The sequence below is a fragment of the Archocentrus centrarchus genome, chromosome 6, assembly GCF_007364275.1.
Source record: "Archocentrus centrarchus isolate MPI-CPG fArcCen1 chromosome 6, fArcCen1, whole genome shotgun sequence".
In the NCBI taxonomy this organism is placed as follows: Eukaryota; Metazoa; Chordata; class Actinopteri; order Cichliformes; family Cichlidae; genus Archocentrus; species Archocentrus centrarchus.
The window spans coordinates 3,632,476-3,649,190 of NC_044351.1; the positions used below are offsets into that span (position 1 = coordinate 3,632,476).

General features: G+C 42.6%; 1 protein-coding gene across 2 annotated transcripts in view; it reads left to right on the plus strand.

Annotated features, from left to right (window-relative positions):
- Positions 1–16,715, plus strand: part of LOC115781526 (A-kinase anchor protein 13-like) — an 85,538-nt gene that overhangs the window by 50,014 nt on the left and 18,809 nt on the right. Inside the window, exons 12-22 of one of the 2 annotated variants that reach the window (XM_030731211.1) lie at positions 4,407–4,479; positions 6,788–6,888; positions 8,251–8,419; positions 9,458–9,632; positions 10,717–10,776; positions 11,508–11,567; positions 12,356–12,542; positions 12,630–12,723; positions 12,864–12,989; positions 13,822–13,864; positions 14,181–14,292. In XM_030731211.1, coding sequence (XP_030587071.1) covers positions 4,407–4,479; positions 6,788–6,888; positions 8,251–8,419; positions 9,458–9,632; positions 10,717–10,776; positions 11,508–11,567; positions 12,356–12,542; positions 12,630–12,723; positions 12,864–12,989; positions 13,822–13,864; positions 14,181–14,292 — 1,200 coding nt within the window. Of the gene's footprint in view, positions 1–4,406; positions 4,480–6,787; positions 6,889–8,250; positions 8,420–9,457; positions 9,633–10,695; positions 10,777–11,507; positions 11,568–12,355; positions 12,543–12,629; positions 12,724–12,863; positions 12,990–13,821; positions 13,865–14,180; positions 14,293–16,715 lie in introns of both variants that reach the window. The other variant, XM_030731212.1, reaches the window with a different exon arrangement.

Below are 16,715 nucleotides of genomic sequence, written 5' to 3' on the forward strand. Positions count from 1 at the left end.
ACCAGAGATGCAGGCTGACCGAGCGCTGATGACAAGCTGGAAGGTCCCTCTGCTCTTTAGTACGGAGGACGCGGCATCCATGTTTTCCAACCTCTTCTGACCTCAGAACAGTTTTCCACTTTACCTCAGTGAGCTTTGGTCCAGAGAAGGCCTTTGAGAATCATATTCACTGGCTTCTTCTTTGCATATACGCACAGACATACACAAATATAGGTATATGTATTAGAAATGTCATTAATATTTCAGTGGTAGTGTGGCAGTGCAGCACCCATGTTCACAAGGCATGTTGTACAATCACAAAGGGTAACAAAACATTTTTGCATTCCAGTTGTCTCTGTTTTTACTCTCATTTACACGATTTTCAGAGCATCAGAACTTCCGTCTTGCTTTGGGTAAATCCTGAAATCCTGTTGCCAGTTTGGCTTGTTTCCTACTACGACACATCAGAGAACACACTGGGCATTGTCACATCCCCGGCATCACTACAGGACAGAATTCCTCTTAACACACAGCGTCTCAGCTGTTCGGTGTGCAATGATCAACTCTCTGAGAACTCACTGCTCTTGATACACATCTGTACTGTGCTAGGGTGCCACAAACGTCTATTACTGAAAGAACATAACAGACTGCAGTAGCCAATACTTGACTATCAATACTACATCTGTCATTTATCGACATTTTCTTGTTTCTAGGAGGTTCCACATAGTGTATTAATGCTGTTTATGTCTCAGTAAATAAAGGCAGAGTTTTAGCTGCACGCTCTTTATCACAGTGATGACTGAGATGGGTAATATGATTAACATGCTGTGTTGTAGTTTTAACAGAGATGGTTTCAGTATTTGGTGTTCCTCCTCTTAATTCAGATTCCTTTAGAGGAAGTTGTATTTGCCATGTTTTAGATCCAGGAAAAGGAGATTAATGGACAAAGACATACAGATGAAGATGTTACACAGATGCATGTAGAGACTCAGAGACCGGGGCTGTCAGATTTCACAAAATCAAACCTCACCTCGCACAAAATCATACTGAAGTCTGTTCACATCGTGTAGACAAAGTTCGCACATACACACGCCTCATAGAAACAGGCTGATAGAAGAAAACTTGGCTGGCTAAACTGTGTGAAGACTTAGTTCAGACTTAGTTCCTCGTGTTATGTTAGTTCCCTTCTTATCCAGTCTGTCCAAGTCTCTGTCTCTGTGTTTGTTCACCTCCCTGTCCTTGTGTCAAGTTAGCAGGTGTGTGACTGTGTCTCTGTGTTGCCACTTCCTGTCTTATTTTGATAGTGTCTTGTATTGTGCGTAGTTTTGTATTGTGCATGTTTAGTTTTGTTCCCCCTGGTCTCGTTAGTGTGATTCTGTCCACCTGTTCTCCCCAGCTGTTTCCACTCTCCTCTCGTTGTCCCTTGTGTATTTATTGTCACAGCGTTGTCTATGGACCTGCCAATTCTGTTATTCTATGGCAAATGCCAATCAGGCTCCACGGTGCTGGGCAGTGAGCACAGGACCCATTAGGGGTGTCTGCCTGTCTCCCGGTACCTCCTCCATGCTCTGGGACTGTGCTGGGAGACACAGCAAACCTTCTGGCAATGGCACGTATTGATGTGCCATCCTGGAGGAGTTGGACTACCTGCGCAGCCTCTGTAGGGTCCAGGTATGACCTCATGGTACCAGCAGCGACACTGACCCTAGCCAAATGCAGAACGAGAAAAGATGAGGAGGGAAAAATGTGAGTGTCCTCCACCTGTGAAAACATTCCCGTTTTGGGGGTTGTCTCATTGTTGCCCCTCTCGTGCACCTGTTCATTTCATGAACACTAAAGCAGCTGAAACTGATTAACAGCCCACTCTGATACTGAACTGATCATATCAGTATCCCAGAGGTTTCACTGTCTTGATGTTAAACTGATTAAAAAGTGTTCCTTTGCACTTTGTACCATAGAGTTTCCATGCAGATTGGAGATGGTGGAGCTGGAAGCTCGTGGTGGTTTGAGATGGAATGATCCAAGTGGATCACCGATCTCCTTTTTTTACTGTTTGTTTTTGTTTCACGCTCAGAGCATAAATATGTGATCTTCCTCCACAGCTCCATAATTAGCAGCACATCGTTGACACGTTTTCTGTCCCTAACTATGTGAATTGTTCTGCTCCTTTAATCTGGGGGTCTTCATGATTAGTGCATTTCAGTAAGTTTACTAATCTTTCTAAAAATAATACATGTAATGAAATCTTAGTTATTATTATTCATAACATATTTCATTTTGTAAGACCAGGGCATTGCATTATTATTCCATTCATGTTCATGTGGTGAATTAAAGTGAGAGCTCTTTAAGCAGCTGTCCAGCATATGCTGCTTGGGTGCAAATGCCGACAAATGCTGCCTGTTGTCTCCTACGTTGGAGAGTTGCTCTTTTGTGTGGATCTTTTTCTGCAGCATGTTGACAATAGACAGTGCAGGAAACATGGAACTAGGACAACAGATCCATTGAGACACAAGTTGTCGAGGAGACAAAGGAGTCTTTGGCTTTACTGATTAACCATCACACAACTAAATATGAGCTCACTGATGGCTCAGCCTACAGCAGTTACAAAGCAGTAGGAGTTACACAAGTCTTTGCTTCACTCACACGTCTCATTAATATCCAGCCCTGAGATTTCAATCAGCCCTTTTCTAAATGTGCATATTTGTTTTTAAAAATAGGATCAGAGAAAAGAGGTTTTGTGCTCTTTTGTTCAGTCCGCCATCTTAAACCTGTGCAGTTTTGGACTCATTATTTCTGTACCCAAACACAAAACATACAGTTGTAACTTGTACATGTCGTCAGAAGGCGAGAGCATAAAGAAAGCTATTAACAAAGACTGCTGGGAAAGTCCGTCTCTCTCTCTGAGACTGAGCTGCCTCTGCTGAGACCACTGAGGCACGCAAATGTGCTTTTTTTTTTGCCGCTAGCTAAAATCGCTAATCTGCATCAACTGGCAAGTAATGCACTCAAAAAAAAATTTAAACACTGGACACCGAAAGGACCAACACACACGAAGGATTAATATTGACACTGTCAAGCTCTTCAGACAAATGACGCTAACGTTATTAAGGTTGTGTTACTTCAGAGATGTTCGACTAACTCATCATAATATCACAAAAAGCTCTTTTTGTTTTTATTTCGTTCCTTTTGTTGTTTGAATTGTTATGATTATGGTTCATAGCTGATATGAAAACCAGAAATCTCAGATTAGTAGAACATTTCGTTTTGAGTTTGAGGTCTCGAGCGGCTCTTCGGCACTCAGCAGGGGTTCTGTCCCATCCTCGGCTCGTGCCAGGGTGGCACATAGGTAGTTAATAAAGATAGACTGATCATATTTAAGATTCATCAGGCTCTAATTGTGAATAAGTTGGTTGTGAAAAATCTTTTCTTTTGAGATGTGCTGCTAGTTCGGTCAGGTTTTTCTTCATGATGCTTGTTTTTATGTCAAGTATCATCAAAGCAGTGATGCTAGCATGTGAGGACTCAAACAGGCGGTGTTGCTCAGCTCAAACCGCTGATCTCCAGCTCCTGTTATTTCCAGCTGCCCGCTCTAGCAGAGGAAGCTAGTTGTCAGGCTTGGATTCGGGTCCAAGCACTGTTCACTGATCTCTGTCTCCACTTTCATGCACATTCATCTGTGAAAATCAGCGAGGTTTATGATTTTGTGCATTTCAATTTTTGGCTTAATTGGGGCTTTATTCGATATTATGAACCTTTCACTTAACAGAAAAGAAAAAAGGATCTCTAATCATGTGGTTCACCTGTAACATACACCCTGGCTGTGTATCATAAAACGTGTCTTCGTAGCTCTTATCTCTGCTGGCACGTGTTAGATAGCTTTTAGCTTGAATGTGCTATCGAGGTGTGCCAGCATGCAGGTCGTAGCTGCAGCTGGGCCCACTTTCATTAAAGACCTAAAGAATATTTGGGCTGGAAGAACACGTGTGCATTCGAGGATTGTTTACAGCAAAGTGTTCAGCGGTTTAGACCAGCTGATATTTGAGCGATTGCAGAATTGCAAATTGCACTCTGATAAAGGACCCTCCCTACATCGGTCTATATGACACTGGACTTACTGTGTGCAACAATCATTTCGTTGTGACCTGAGTGTGTATGAGTGCATGTGTGTCTCTGTTGCATCAACATGTAAAACGCTCAGGCGCAGCGCACACAGTATGTGGGTGAACGGCTGTTATCAAAAGTCACATGGAACCCGTGGATGTGTGTGTGTCATAGTTTAATATTGTGTTACACTGAGAACACTCACAGAAAATGTCTTATTCCTTGTTGCAGAGCAGAACACTTTATTCTCAGTCCAGAAATCCTCACAGAAACAAACCTGTGCTCAGTCTCATTCCTCTTTGTCTCCCTTCGTCTGTCTGTGGTAGATCCAGAGAGAAAGCCACATGCTCTATCCTGTCCAGCCCAGTCTTGAACACAGCGCATTGACACCATGTGAAGGTAAGGCTGACAAACTGTTCCTCTACTTGTATTAAAAGAAACCAGGTCCTTACATCAGAAAAGTATCATTAAAATCACAGCCAAAGTCTCACACTGGGTCGAAGGCCAGGGAGTGAAAACCTCCTTTAAAGTCGGCAAGTGAAGGAGCCTGTCTGACATACAGCGGCAAATTATTCCATAAATTTGGAGCTGCAACTGCAAAAGCTCGATCACCGCTGAGTTTGCGTTGCATCTTTGGAATGAGTAAAAGCGTCTGATCTGCTGACCTAAGGGAGCGGGATGGGACGTATGGGTGCAGCAATTCAGACAGATAAAATGGGGCATGACCATTAAGAGACTTAAAATTGATTCATAAATGAACTGGAAGCCAGTGAAGAGAAGTTAAAATTGGAGTGATGTGCTCTCGCTTTCTTGCACCAGATAAACATCGAGCAGCAGCATTTTGCACCAGCTGTAGGCGAGCAATGGAGGCCTGGCTAATTCCAATCAAAAGCGCATTACAGTAATCAAGACGAGACGTTATAAAAGCATGCATTACTGTTTCGAGATTACCTTTGGAGAGAACAGGCTTGATTTTTGACAGCTGCCTCAACTGCAAGAAGCAGGATTTCACCACTGCGTTTACCTGAGTATCAAGCCTTAAAGTCGGGTCCATTTTCACACCTAAATTAATGATAATGGATTTCTCATATGGGGCCAGAGAGGAAAGGTCAACACAGGGGGTACTGCTGGTGACACTGGGTCTGAACATCATAATTTCTGTCTTTTTCTTTTAAAATTCAGAAAATTTAGTGACTTCCATCCCCTGATGTCTGTAAGGCAGTCGAGGAGAGGCTGGACAGAGCATGCACGAGTGTTTCAATGGAAAATAAACTTGACAGTCGTCCATGTAACAATGAAAAGAAATATCATGTTTCTGGAAAATACTGCCAAGTGGCAGCAGGTACAAGGAGAAAAGGAGAGGTACCAGAATGGAACCTTGTGGAACCCCCTCCCCAGGGGAGGGCAGCAGAGGCAGACTTAAAGTCATCAATGCTAACATAGAAACTCCTATCAGAGAGGTAGGACCTAAACCACTGGAGAGCTGCACCTGTGATGCCCACACACTGCTCCAGCCTGGAGATGAGGATCTCATGGTCCACAGTGTCAAAAGCAGTTGTTAAGTCCAACAGCACAAGTAGCACACACTCACCAGAGTCGGTTGCTAACAAAATATCGTTAAAAACCGTTAACAGAGCGGACTCAGTGCTGTGATGAGTCTTGAACCCAGACTGAAACACTTCCAGAATTGCATGTTCATCCAGGAAAGTCTTTAGTTGAGTAAAGACAATCTTTTCCAGGATTTTAGACAAAAATGGTAGCTTGGAGACGGTTTGATACAACAGAAGAGTCTAGGACAGGTTTCTTCAGCAAGGGCTGCACAACAGCATGTTTAAAGCTTTTTGGCACCACACTAGAGGTCAAACTGCTATTTATAATGATGAGAATGAATGGGCAAGGGTAGGAAAAACTTTTATAACAAAGAAGAAATTAACCAAATTTCCTGTGTAATAACCATAACCAATACGGGCAGCAACTTCCAAATAAGGAAAATGGGGTCATTTTGGTCTTATTACCACAGTCTTTTGATGTGTTTCAAAACAAAACTGCAGTTTTTCAGTTTCTTGACGTGTGGTTGGCGTTCTGTGGTTTCAGTCCTGCAAGTTAGAAGCTGTTTGAAGTGTGTTTGTGCCAAATGAAGCGTGCAACACTGAGTTAAAGCTGCAGTTCACATGTGATTCTTTTTCTGTAAGGAAACTGTGATTATTTTAATATTTAATGCTAATTAAATATTAATGCACGCAAAGTGTAATGCACGCAAAGATTGTTATTAATACTGTATATTAATTAAATGAGTTAAGGAGAATGTTCTTATTAATGCAAACACTAACAGACAACTGAGTCAGATGGTCCAGACGTTTATTATCAGTGAAGTAATGATTTTTTTCTAAATTTCAAATGAAGTCAAATTTATCTTTAAAATAGGGGGGGGGGTTCAGAGTACAGACTTTTCTCTCACTTTCCTGGTTTCATGTGAACTTTGTAACGATATCTGTGTGTCACACGCAGACAGGCTGATTCTGTGTGGTTGGGGTGACGTGAGGTAAACTTCCTTTCCAGTGAATACCACAGTCTCTAATGTGACCACATTTTCTCTCCAACTACAGAAGAATTTTTGCTTATCAGCAAGGAGTGTTTGATAGAAACAATCTTTCGCCTTCTTGCGCTCTTCACTAACACCCCACCTACCTCCTCCTCCTCTCTGCAGACAGAGGAACGTGTGTGTCGCTGTGTTTGGTGCACAGAGATTCAGAGCTCAAAGACGGCCTCAAAGTCAGTGCCGAGCTGGGCGATGATGTCATTCAGAAGGTATAAACCCATCTAAAATAAACACATGCACACACACACACACACACATGAATTTCAGGTTTAATTTAAAGGGTGTGTGAGAAGTAGTCTAAGTGTTCTGCTGCTTCTCTCAGCAGTAACATCATCAATACACACCGCTCACATGTTCACGCTCCTGTCAGAGCATTGAGGTCAGCATCAGGTCATCAAAATTCTAAGATCTAGACTTCAAAATAGAAGTGACTGAGCTTTGTCGTTGCTCCGAGTGTCTGGAATGCCTTACGCTTCCTGCCAAACAGGTTCTACGTTTAAGTCTTTGCCCGAGAGTCGGCCTTTAATTCGAGCTAAGTTATTTTTGGCTGCCTGTGGAGCACTTTGGTCCACTCTGGTTGTTTAAATGTGCTGTATAAATAAATTTGGCATTGACCCATACATGCCCACGCTATAACACCACCACCACCATGTTGGACAGATGATGTGGTAGGAGTTGTTTCTTTCCTTCATGCTTCTCTCTTCCCATCATTCCCGAACTTTATCTTGGATCCATCTGTCCAAAGAGTTTTTCCAGGCTCCTGGATGTTTTCTGAATCTGATCGGGCCTTCCTGTTCTTTAGTGTAACCAGTAGTTTACAACTTGACCTGTGTTGGTAACATACAACATGCATGACTGCATCCAAGCTCTGATTTGTTTCAGCTCTTATTGCTGCTCTTAAAATCAAATAAAAAATGATACATTTGGTTTAGTCTGATTAGCTCTGCATGACAGAGATCACTGATATCACAGATTCTCTTTACTCTGAAATAAACTGAAAACTTTGCAACTATCAAGTAAACATCAAAAGATTTGTGGCTGGTCTGAATCCCACAGCTCCAAGATTCGAACAAGCTCAGGCTCAGGTTAGTCCTAGCAATAGTTTGGGTGACCTTTAGCCTTTGTTGGAGCTTTTTTCCAGTGCAGCTTCTGTAGGGAAATATTTGGAGGTTCCTACGTTACTGTATGGAAGCCTTTATGGTCAGAGGGTGATGAGTGCAGCTCAGAGTGACTCATTTTTTCTGGAAGGGGCCTTTTCCACTAGGTTTTCTCATAATGCTGCTACTCCAGAGACGGCGTTTGGCTCAGCTCTACATTTGGTGTTTTCCTGAGAAGCTTTTCTTACAGAAACCTTTCAGATCACTGCAATACTCAGCTTCTGAAATGACAGGATTTTTACTGCAATATGAGGGACTGTGTATGTGTTTAAGGGCCCTTGCCTTGTGGCTTACTCAAACAAAATGTTCTCACAGGGATTGGGATATTTTGAGTTGTTGGGAAGTCTTCACAATATGTCTGTTCATTTACTTCCTTGCAAACATCTGCCTCTTATTTCTTCTTTTTCGCTCTAGCCTGAGGCTCCTCCCACTTGTGTTGGACACAGGGACATTCAGACTTGTGTGTCCCAGTCCTCTACCGAAAATGCATCGATGCAAGAAGCTGTCAGTCCCAGCAAAGGAGCTTTGTCAGGGGGCACATCTCAGAGCTCCACACAGTCCTGGATGTCAGAAATAGACAGAGGTAAAGCACACAGTGTTATTTCAAGTTTTCTAGCAGAAGCTGTTATTTCCCCAAATCAATTTGGAATAGATTTAGGCAGTAATACAGCTCAGCATCATTGTAGCTCTTAGCACTTCCTTCCTGTCTGAAGTGATCAGAAACCAGATCAGAAGTGTTGATGTCAAATCAAGTTTCAGTTGGTGCACTTTTTAGCTCATGTGGCCAAAGGAGCAGTGTTTCACTGGGATTGCTGTTCCTTCTGTAGCATCTGTTTGATTTAAGGGCACGTTCGACAGAACAAGTCACCCAAAGTCAGGCTGGAGTTTGTTGTTTCAGGGGCAGTAAGTTGTGAATTGTGATGACTGTGATTCAGATAAGTTACCGTGTTCTAGTTTTAGGAGTCTCACTTTAAGTGAGAGACTGCTGTTTACAGCATAACACTGTAATTATAATGTTTTTGTTTTCATGTCAGTCATCTTTGTTTTTCTATGCTTGTCATATTTACAGAATTATAACATTGCTGTTGTTTTGTTTTTTGTTGCTTTTAAATCATTGTAATTTACAGTATTTATAATAATAGGTAAGCTGCCTTTTACTTTTACCACCACAGATTAGGGGGCCTACCTATAAGATTTTCACTCAAGTGTAAAAAGTAGAAAAATGTTAGATTATTACAAAATATTACATGTGGCCATTTATTTATTGAAGAAACTGATCAAATATTCCATGTGGGCAAAAACGAGATAATGTCTAGATCACAAACATTTTCCCGTCTCTGTGTTGCGTGTGCAGTAACTCAGGTCAGCTTCCACTGAGTCAGAGATGTTGGTGAGGTGTTTCTCTCTGTGCGGTGCCACATTAATGCTCTCTGAAAGGAGGGGGGGGGATTCAAAGTCAGCATAAAAGAAAAGGGAGGAGAAACATCCCATATTTTCAGTGTTTACTCTACAGTTATAAGAGTTAATGTGTGAGTGAATATGTTTTTTAGTAATTGTTTCATTTATTGAGATGTGCTGGGTGTGGGTCTGGAACTGTTACACATGTCCTGTTATATCTGAGGAGGAGGAGAGACCGAAGGAGCGGGAGATGAAGAAGAGAAAAAAGACGGGCTTCCAGAAACTTCAGCGTCAGCCGTGTTGCGTACATCCATCTGTTCCTCGTCTCTGTTTCGTCGCCACAGCTGGGAGCCAGGCAGGAACAGCACGGCCGCGCAGACTGACCTCTCACAGTGCAGGTACTGGTTTTTCTGCAGAGTGTGCCACCCTGGAAGCTGTTCTGACACCAAATCGTACATTAATCTGGTCCTTGGGGCACCTCAGTGTGCTATGTTAGAAGTACCCACTCAATATATTTGTGTTGTGGTAACCCCCCTTTCATACACATGAATGCAAAGATGCAGCAAGATGAACACGGCATATTTTAGATAGAGAAGCCACTGATTTATTCCAGCTGGTTCAGCCTTATCACACCTTCATATGATAATCTCAGGGGCCCTTTCTGATTGGGCTAGAGCATCAGCATTTGAGCATCACTCAAGTACAGCTCTGATTTGTGGTGGCATAATGCATGCTCCTATGCAAAGAAAAAAACAGAAATAAGATCCAGAAACACTGTCACCTCCTTTGGGATTGATATTATTTAACATGGACTGAGAGTGAGTGAAAAACTGTCCGGTGGTCAAACTAATCAAAGCCTGTGAATCTGTTTGGGAATCACGGATGCTGTATCCTGGCTTGTTATCTGCACAAAGTTCAGTCAGCATCTGTGATGGTTTCCGGGGGCACGAGAGCACATAGCAGGGTAACTGGCACATTCATGCTGAACTGTGTGTACAGGGTTTGGAGGCGCTTATGTAAGAGAGTGTGCATTGTCTGCAATCCAAACCTGCCATCTATCAAAAACCAGACAGAGTATTAAGAAATAAAAAACACAAACTATACGGTCCAAACCACATCAACGACATATACATGAAGTCACTGGAGTTTGATGCTCTGGTGACCTTGATGCTCTGCACTGCTCTACAGCTTATATCTGGTCTAACTGCTCTCCTCAGTTCCCAAACATGTTGTTAAAAGTCCCAAAACTGAACTCCACATCAACAGATATGAGCAGAAAAACAACTGCAGTCATATATGGATGAGTTAAAGCAGCAAACAGTAAGCATAAATACAGCATGCTATCAGTGCAGTGCAGTAAAAAGAGAGATTTAAGCCAGCCTCCACGTCTTTTGAGTCCACTGATGCTGTGATTTGGAGCTATACAGATGGAACTGAATGGAATTTTCTTGTCATTAACAGTCTACCTGTGCCTTCCTTCAGCTCACTGAAGAGCCTTTCAAGAGAGGTGAAACAAGCCAGGTCCCTCCGCCACAGAAGAAGGTAACACTTTCATCTGCTGCACTCACAAAGATCTCGTACTTTTTCTTTTACTGTCTCGTGTGTTTAAGCTGATATTTCTGTGAGCGATGTTCCCGGCACGTCCACACTTTAAGAAATAACTGAGAAATGTTGAAAGGACAAAACGTGTTTAAATGTGTGGCAAAGACAAGAAACCTAAGTGAGTTCTAACGGCATGACAGGAACACCACCATTCTTGATACAGTAGTGGCCAAATCAAGGGTTTGAATGTAGCTTACATTCTTGCCTTTTATTACTAGAGTGCTGTGTTTCTGTCATTTGTCCAGCCTTAGCCTGCTCACATGACAGTCTAGACACACATAGGTTCTCCCTGGCCCATCATGCAGGGCATCCAGTGGAAAAGTCATCATTACAGTGAGAACAGCAGGTCAGCAAAGTCCAGTGGGACGAGGTGGAGATGGAAACATTCTCTTTAACGCAGTCTCCAGTGCAGAGATGTATGATTATTAACTCTCCAGAATATTTGCCTGCATCGAGTTGACCTGTTCAAGCTGTGATGTGAGTGTGATGTTGTAAATTAGCACCATATGCCTTTTGTCTGACAAAGTTCAAGGAATTAATAGTTTCTTGTCTCTCTTGCCATAAAACCATCATCAGTAATCCATCTCATTCTTGATTTAAAATATCCCTTTTATCAAACATGTCTTTTGTATCTTTGTCACCATTCATCCCCTTTCTCTCCATTTCTCCAGTCTGAGCTGGTGTCCATCCAACCTGGTTTGTCCTGATCAGGAGCAAATAGACAACCGAAGGTAAACAGTGGAGATCAACAGGAATATACATATTTTGTTTCTAGCAGCGTTTTGATAGCTCTCCAACAGCGGAGCGCCTTAAAACATCACCTCCAACTATGATGTGAGACAAGCAGTCAGAAAAGTCATAGAAAAATACAGTTCGTCATTTCAGGCCGTGTAATGAAATGAGGACAGGTGCCTTAGCAGGCATATTGTGTTGTGTGTGTCCTGCTTCTCTCTCCCTGACTCTGGTGTCAACCTCTGAGCCACTGCACAGCTTTTTCACTGAGACACTTTATTGTTGTTCCCCTCTCCCTCCAGCTCTTTTTGAGGAACACAATAAATTGGGGGTTTGTCCAGGATCTGAAAAAAAAAAAAAAAAGAGGTGAACAAAGCAAATTCCAAAAGAAAACAGCCCTGATGTCGCAGTTGACCACCTGCAACATCGTGTCTGTGGAAGAAAATGGATGGATGAACTTAGAAATGGCTAGGCCTCTATGTCAGTCAAAAACCTAAAAGAAAGTCTTCAAAAAATCCTGGAAGTCTGGAAAAATCAAAAGGTTGCAAAATAACAATCACTGAGCGCAGCACGCTCACCTCTGAGGAGACACAGCCAGAGCAGATGCACTGGAGCAGGACAGCTCTTCTCACCAGCTTTTGTACTGCAGTGTTGATTGCTAAGTGGCACCAGGTGTGCACTGGCACCACCAAGCAAAAAGGGGTGTGCCACCTGAGTCAGGAAGAGAGCAGCAACATACAGTAGGGCTACTAGGCCCATAACAATGTTGATTTCTCCTTTCATCTAGTCACAGTCTAGACAGTTTAGAGGTGGGCAGATCAGTGGTCCAGATCCAGACGCAACATCCCAGCATCAGTGATCAGGAAGGAGTGCCTGCAGGCAGGAGTTCACACCTGGACAGCCAGGACAGGGGGTCTCTGGCCTCCCTAACTGAGGAGGAGCAAGAAGGAGACAGCAGCAGCATTGATAGTCAGGTGTGTCCTCTTACTTTTATTTCATCGTTTATTTGTTAATTAAAGAATTTATTTACATACTTATTTTCATTTATTGTATGTTGTTAGATATCACTGACTGCCAGCTGTTCTGCCATGGTTCATCATCCAACTCTCAGCAAATCCATGTCCATGGTCACCATCACTCAGCGCGATATACAGGGTGAGTTTCAGTCACAGTCTGTTTTCAGTCATTATTCCCGACATGTCTGTCACTTCCTCCTGTTTATTCTAAGACGTAAAGATTCTTCAAGTTCTGCAGTAAGACTTTCTCATCCTGCTGCACCCATGAATACCTTTTAGTGAGTGGGTTTCCTCCATCAAAGCGACGAATCAGCTTCTCTGTCAGTATCTCTCCGCTCCTCCCAAAAACTAGACGCTTCTTTTCCGTTGGCTCTTCCTCCAGTGATGAGGAGGAGAAGGGAGGGAGTAAGTATGATGAATGTCCCTGTAGTGTTCCCTCTGTCAGTCTGATGTAATCTAACACTGACCAGCAAAACAACTAAAATGCGTTCAACTGTCTCTGGACCTGCAGACTCACATGGATGAAAAACACATTTGCTGCCTTGTTTGTCTTTGGAAGCCTAAACTAAAAAAACTCGAGTGTCTCTCACCTCTGTTTTAATGTGTCCGTCTGCTCTGACACCTCTGACAGTGGATCTCTTACCAGCCTTTAAAACATTTTAGTGCATTAACAGTGCTTCACGGTTCTTTTACTAAAACTGTTATTATCATAATATTAACCACAACAAAGAAGCAGCCTCACTGAATGCTGCTGTAGGTGAGATGCTGCAGCATCGCACACAGAGTGCAAACATAAATTACACCTTCTAATGGCTTTGAAGCACTGAAGCCACCTGGGAAAAAAAAGTGGTTTAAGGTAGGTTATTGCCTTCAAGGAAACACTGGCGTCTAAAAAAGAAAATTCTTAAATGACAAGATGCCAGCAATAATTGTGATCTGCTGTATGAGATGTGTGTTGGCAGTGGTACAGGGCATATGTTAGTCATGACCAAGCACATCTTCTTCTCTTTCTTTGCTTAACTTTGTGTTTAGTTATTTTCTTAGGGCTAGAAGTGCCTTGGCTACACTGGAGTTCATAGGTCATCACTTTCCTTGTCATGTCAACATTTAGTATAATCAGATTTTTCTTTGTAACTGTGGCTTTGAAGACATTGTTGCAGGTACTGTTGCCATAAAGCACGAGTGTACACAGTGTAGCAGCTTGGTTGGCCCAATCAAACGATTGTTGTCTTTTCAGGTGTGACCTCATTCTCCAGTTACTCCGGGTCACTGACATACAGGTAGGAAAAGAAACTAATGAAGCCAATGCTCTTTTTGCTGTCACACTGGATAATTCCCCATGTTTCAGTCCTAAAGCACAAACTGAACTGATGCAGCACTAACCCAACATTTCCACAGATACTTAGCAGGGGCTGCATTCACTGCGTGACACCATTGTCCCGCTGGGTTTTTCATTTGAATTTGTCATTCTGGTTCCATCAGGCCCATGACTGGAATAACGGATTTAATTTAGTTCAGAGAAAAGTGAAACAATTGCTGCATTTTGATGTGAATGGGTAAGCAGAAGTAAGCAGAGTGGCTCTTTACCTTTTTCAGTATCTCAGAGGATGAGCCGGGTCCCCTGCAGAGTGAAACTGAGGGAAAAGGAGGGCCTAAAATTAGTCGGACAATCAGCTACCTCCGCAGCAAGATGGGCAAGAAGTCCAAGGTGAGAAAATGTCTACAGAATCCCACAGTTCATACTCACCATATATATATATATATATATATATATATATATATATATATATATATATATATATATATACATATACAGTGACAGATTAAAGGCATAGCTTCAAATCTAAAAGATAAGAACAACTGGTTTTTATATATATACTAACCTTACTTCAGCTTTTAAATGATAATAGAAGGAACCTTTTGTTGTTGATGGGTAAAATAATGCATCTACAGAGGGTTCAGAAAGTGTTCAGGCTCATTCACTTTATGCACACTTACTTACATTTTCCTCATCAGTCTGCAGTGATAAAAAATCCTGTTTATAAGCATATCGAGACATTTAACAGTGTGCAGAACTCCCTGGTGTACCTGTTACAGCTTCCTGTAAGGCTCTGCAGGGTTTGGACACGCTTTGCTGTTACACGTCTGCGCATTATAGCTGTGCGTAACTGCAGTTCCAAAAAAGTTGGGATACAGTGTAATTTGATTCAAAACAGAATATAGAAACTTATCAAATGTTAAAGATATTTTACGCTTTCATGAAAAATATTAACTCAGTTCAAAGTTGATGGCAGCAACACATCTCAGAACATTGTTACGTTTTAAACATTTGATGTTTTCTATGTTCTGTTGTGAATCAAATATGGATTTTTTAGTTATTATTAGTTATATTATTAGTTTTTATTTCCATTTTATGCAGCATTCCAACTTTTTTGGAATTGAGGTTGTACTTTCAGCCAGGGGTGTTATAAGAAATATGAGGAGCAAACAGTAATGTGTATATTCTTCCATGGAGAAGATACCAGTCAGTCCACTGCAGCCACTGCGCTGTTTCGATCTTTCACGGGTTTTTTTGTGCTTTCTCTTCGTGGTGAACTCTGCTGTGTGGGTGGCTGTGGCTCAGGAGGTAGAGCAGGTCATCTACTAATTGGAAGGTTTGTGGTTCGATCCCTGCTGCTCCAGTCTGCATGCCAAAGAATCCTCAGGAAAGATGCTGAACCCTAAGTGTACAGTAGAAAAGCACTATATAAGAACTGGTTCCTTTACCATTGCTGTGGTCATCATCATCTAAGTGCATATCTTTGGGGGAATTCACATAATCCTTTTGTCTGCATAGTCAGAACGCTATGCAGGTGTACAACAATAAATCTCAAGCCATATGAAAAGTGTGGCCCATAATAATGGTCCTCCCAGGAGTGTGTGGTGATGAGCATGTGCACATGTAAACACATATTCTTTGTCTAAGCCTCACTGCATGAAATCCTGTTCATCTAGAGAGCCGTGTGCTCACCGATCTCCAGTGCTGATCAGGGGGATGAATCAACAACTCATCTTTTATCCATATGACTTCACATGTGCACACACACCGATGTCATAAAAGAGACCTCAGCAATCTAAGCAGAGATGCCGGGACCCCCTCCAGCTATTCCAGAGGGACACTAAGGCGTTCGTAAGCCAGCCAAGAGATGTCATTTCTCCGGCATGTCCCGGGTCTGCCTTGGGGCCTCGTCCTGGTAGAGTATGCCCAAAACACCTCACCTAGGAGGGTCCCAGAAGGCATTCCAGTCATATACCTGAAGTACCTCAGGTGTCACATTTTAGTATGGAGGAGTAGCAGCTCTGAGCCCCTCACCTCTCTAAGGGAGAGCTGGGGAGGAAGCTTATTTCGACCACTTGTATCTGCAATCATTCTTTTGGTCGCTACCCACAGCTCACAGCCATAGTTGAGGCAAGAAACGTAGATCAGCTCGTTTTTGCTCAGCTCTCCCTTCACCAGGCCAGGCTGTGTTGGTACAGAGCAGGTAGAGTGTCCACATCACTGCCACACCAATCTGTCTGCCAGTCTTCCACTCCCCTCTCCCCACACTCGCTAGCAAGACCCTAGGATACTCACACTTCTCCACTTGGGGCAGCAGCTCATCTCTGACCCGGAATGGGCGCTCCACCCTTTTCCAGCTGAGAATCGTGACCTCAGATCTGGAGGTGCTAATTCTCATTCCTACCGCTTCACATTCGGCTGCAAACTGTCCCCAGTGTGAGCTGGAGGTCAACACAGATGTTAAACACACACGTGTCGTGATTTATCACAGCTGTGCGATATATGCTGCACGTCACTGTGGAAGCAGTGGCTAAGCTGGCATTTGTTAGAATTCATTACTCAGACTAGAATCCAGACTAGCATCATGGGAGCTGATCCATTTACTTATGCAATCTGACTGCAGCAGACCCCCCCCCCCAAAAAAACTAAAAATAAAACTAAAACCAAGTAAAACTTGAAGTGAAACCAAATATTCAAATAAACAAATGACAAGATTAAAATAAAATCGATGAAACATGAAAACACTTCGGAAACTATCAGTGAAATATTAAACGAAAAACACCAACAGAAGGTTACATCATACATCTCAGGAA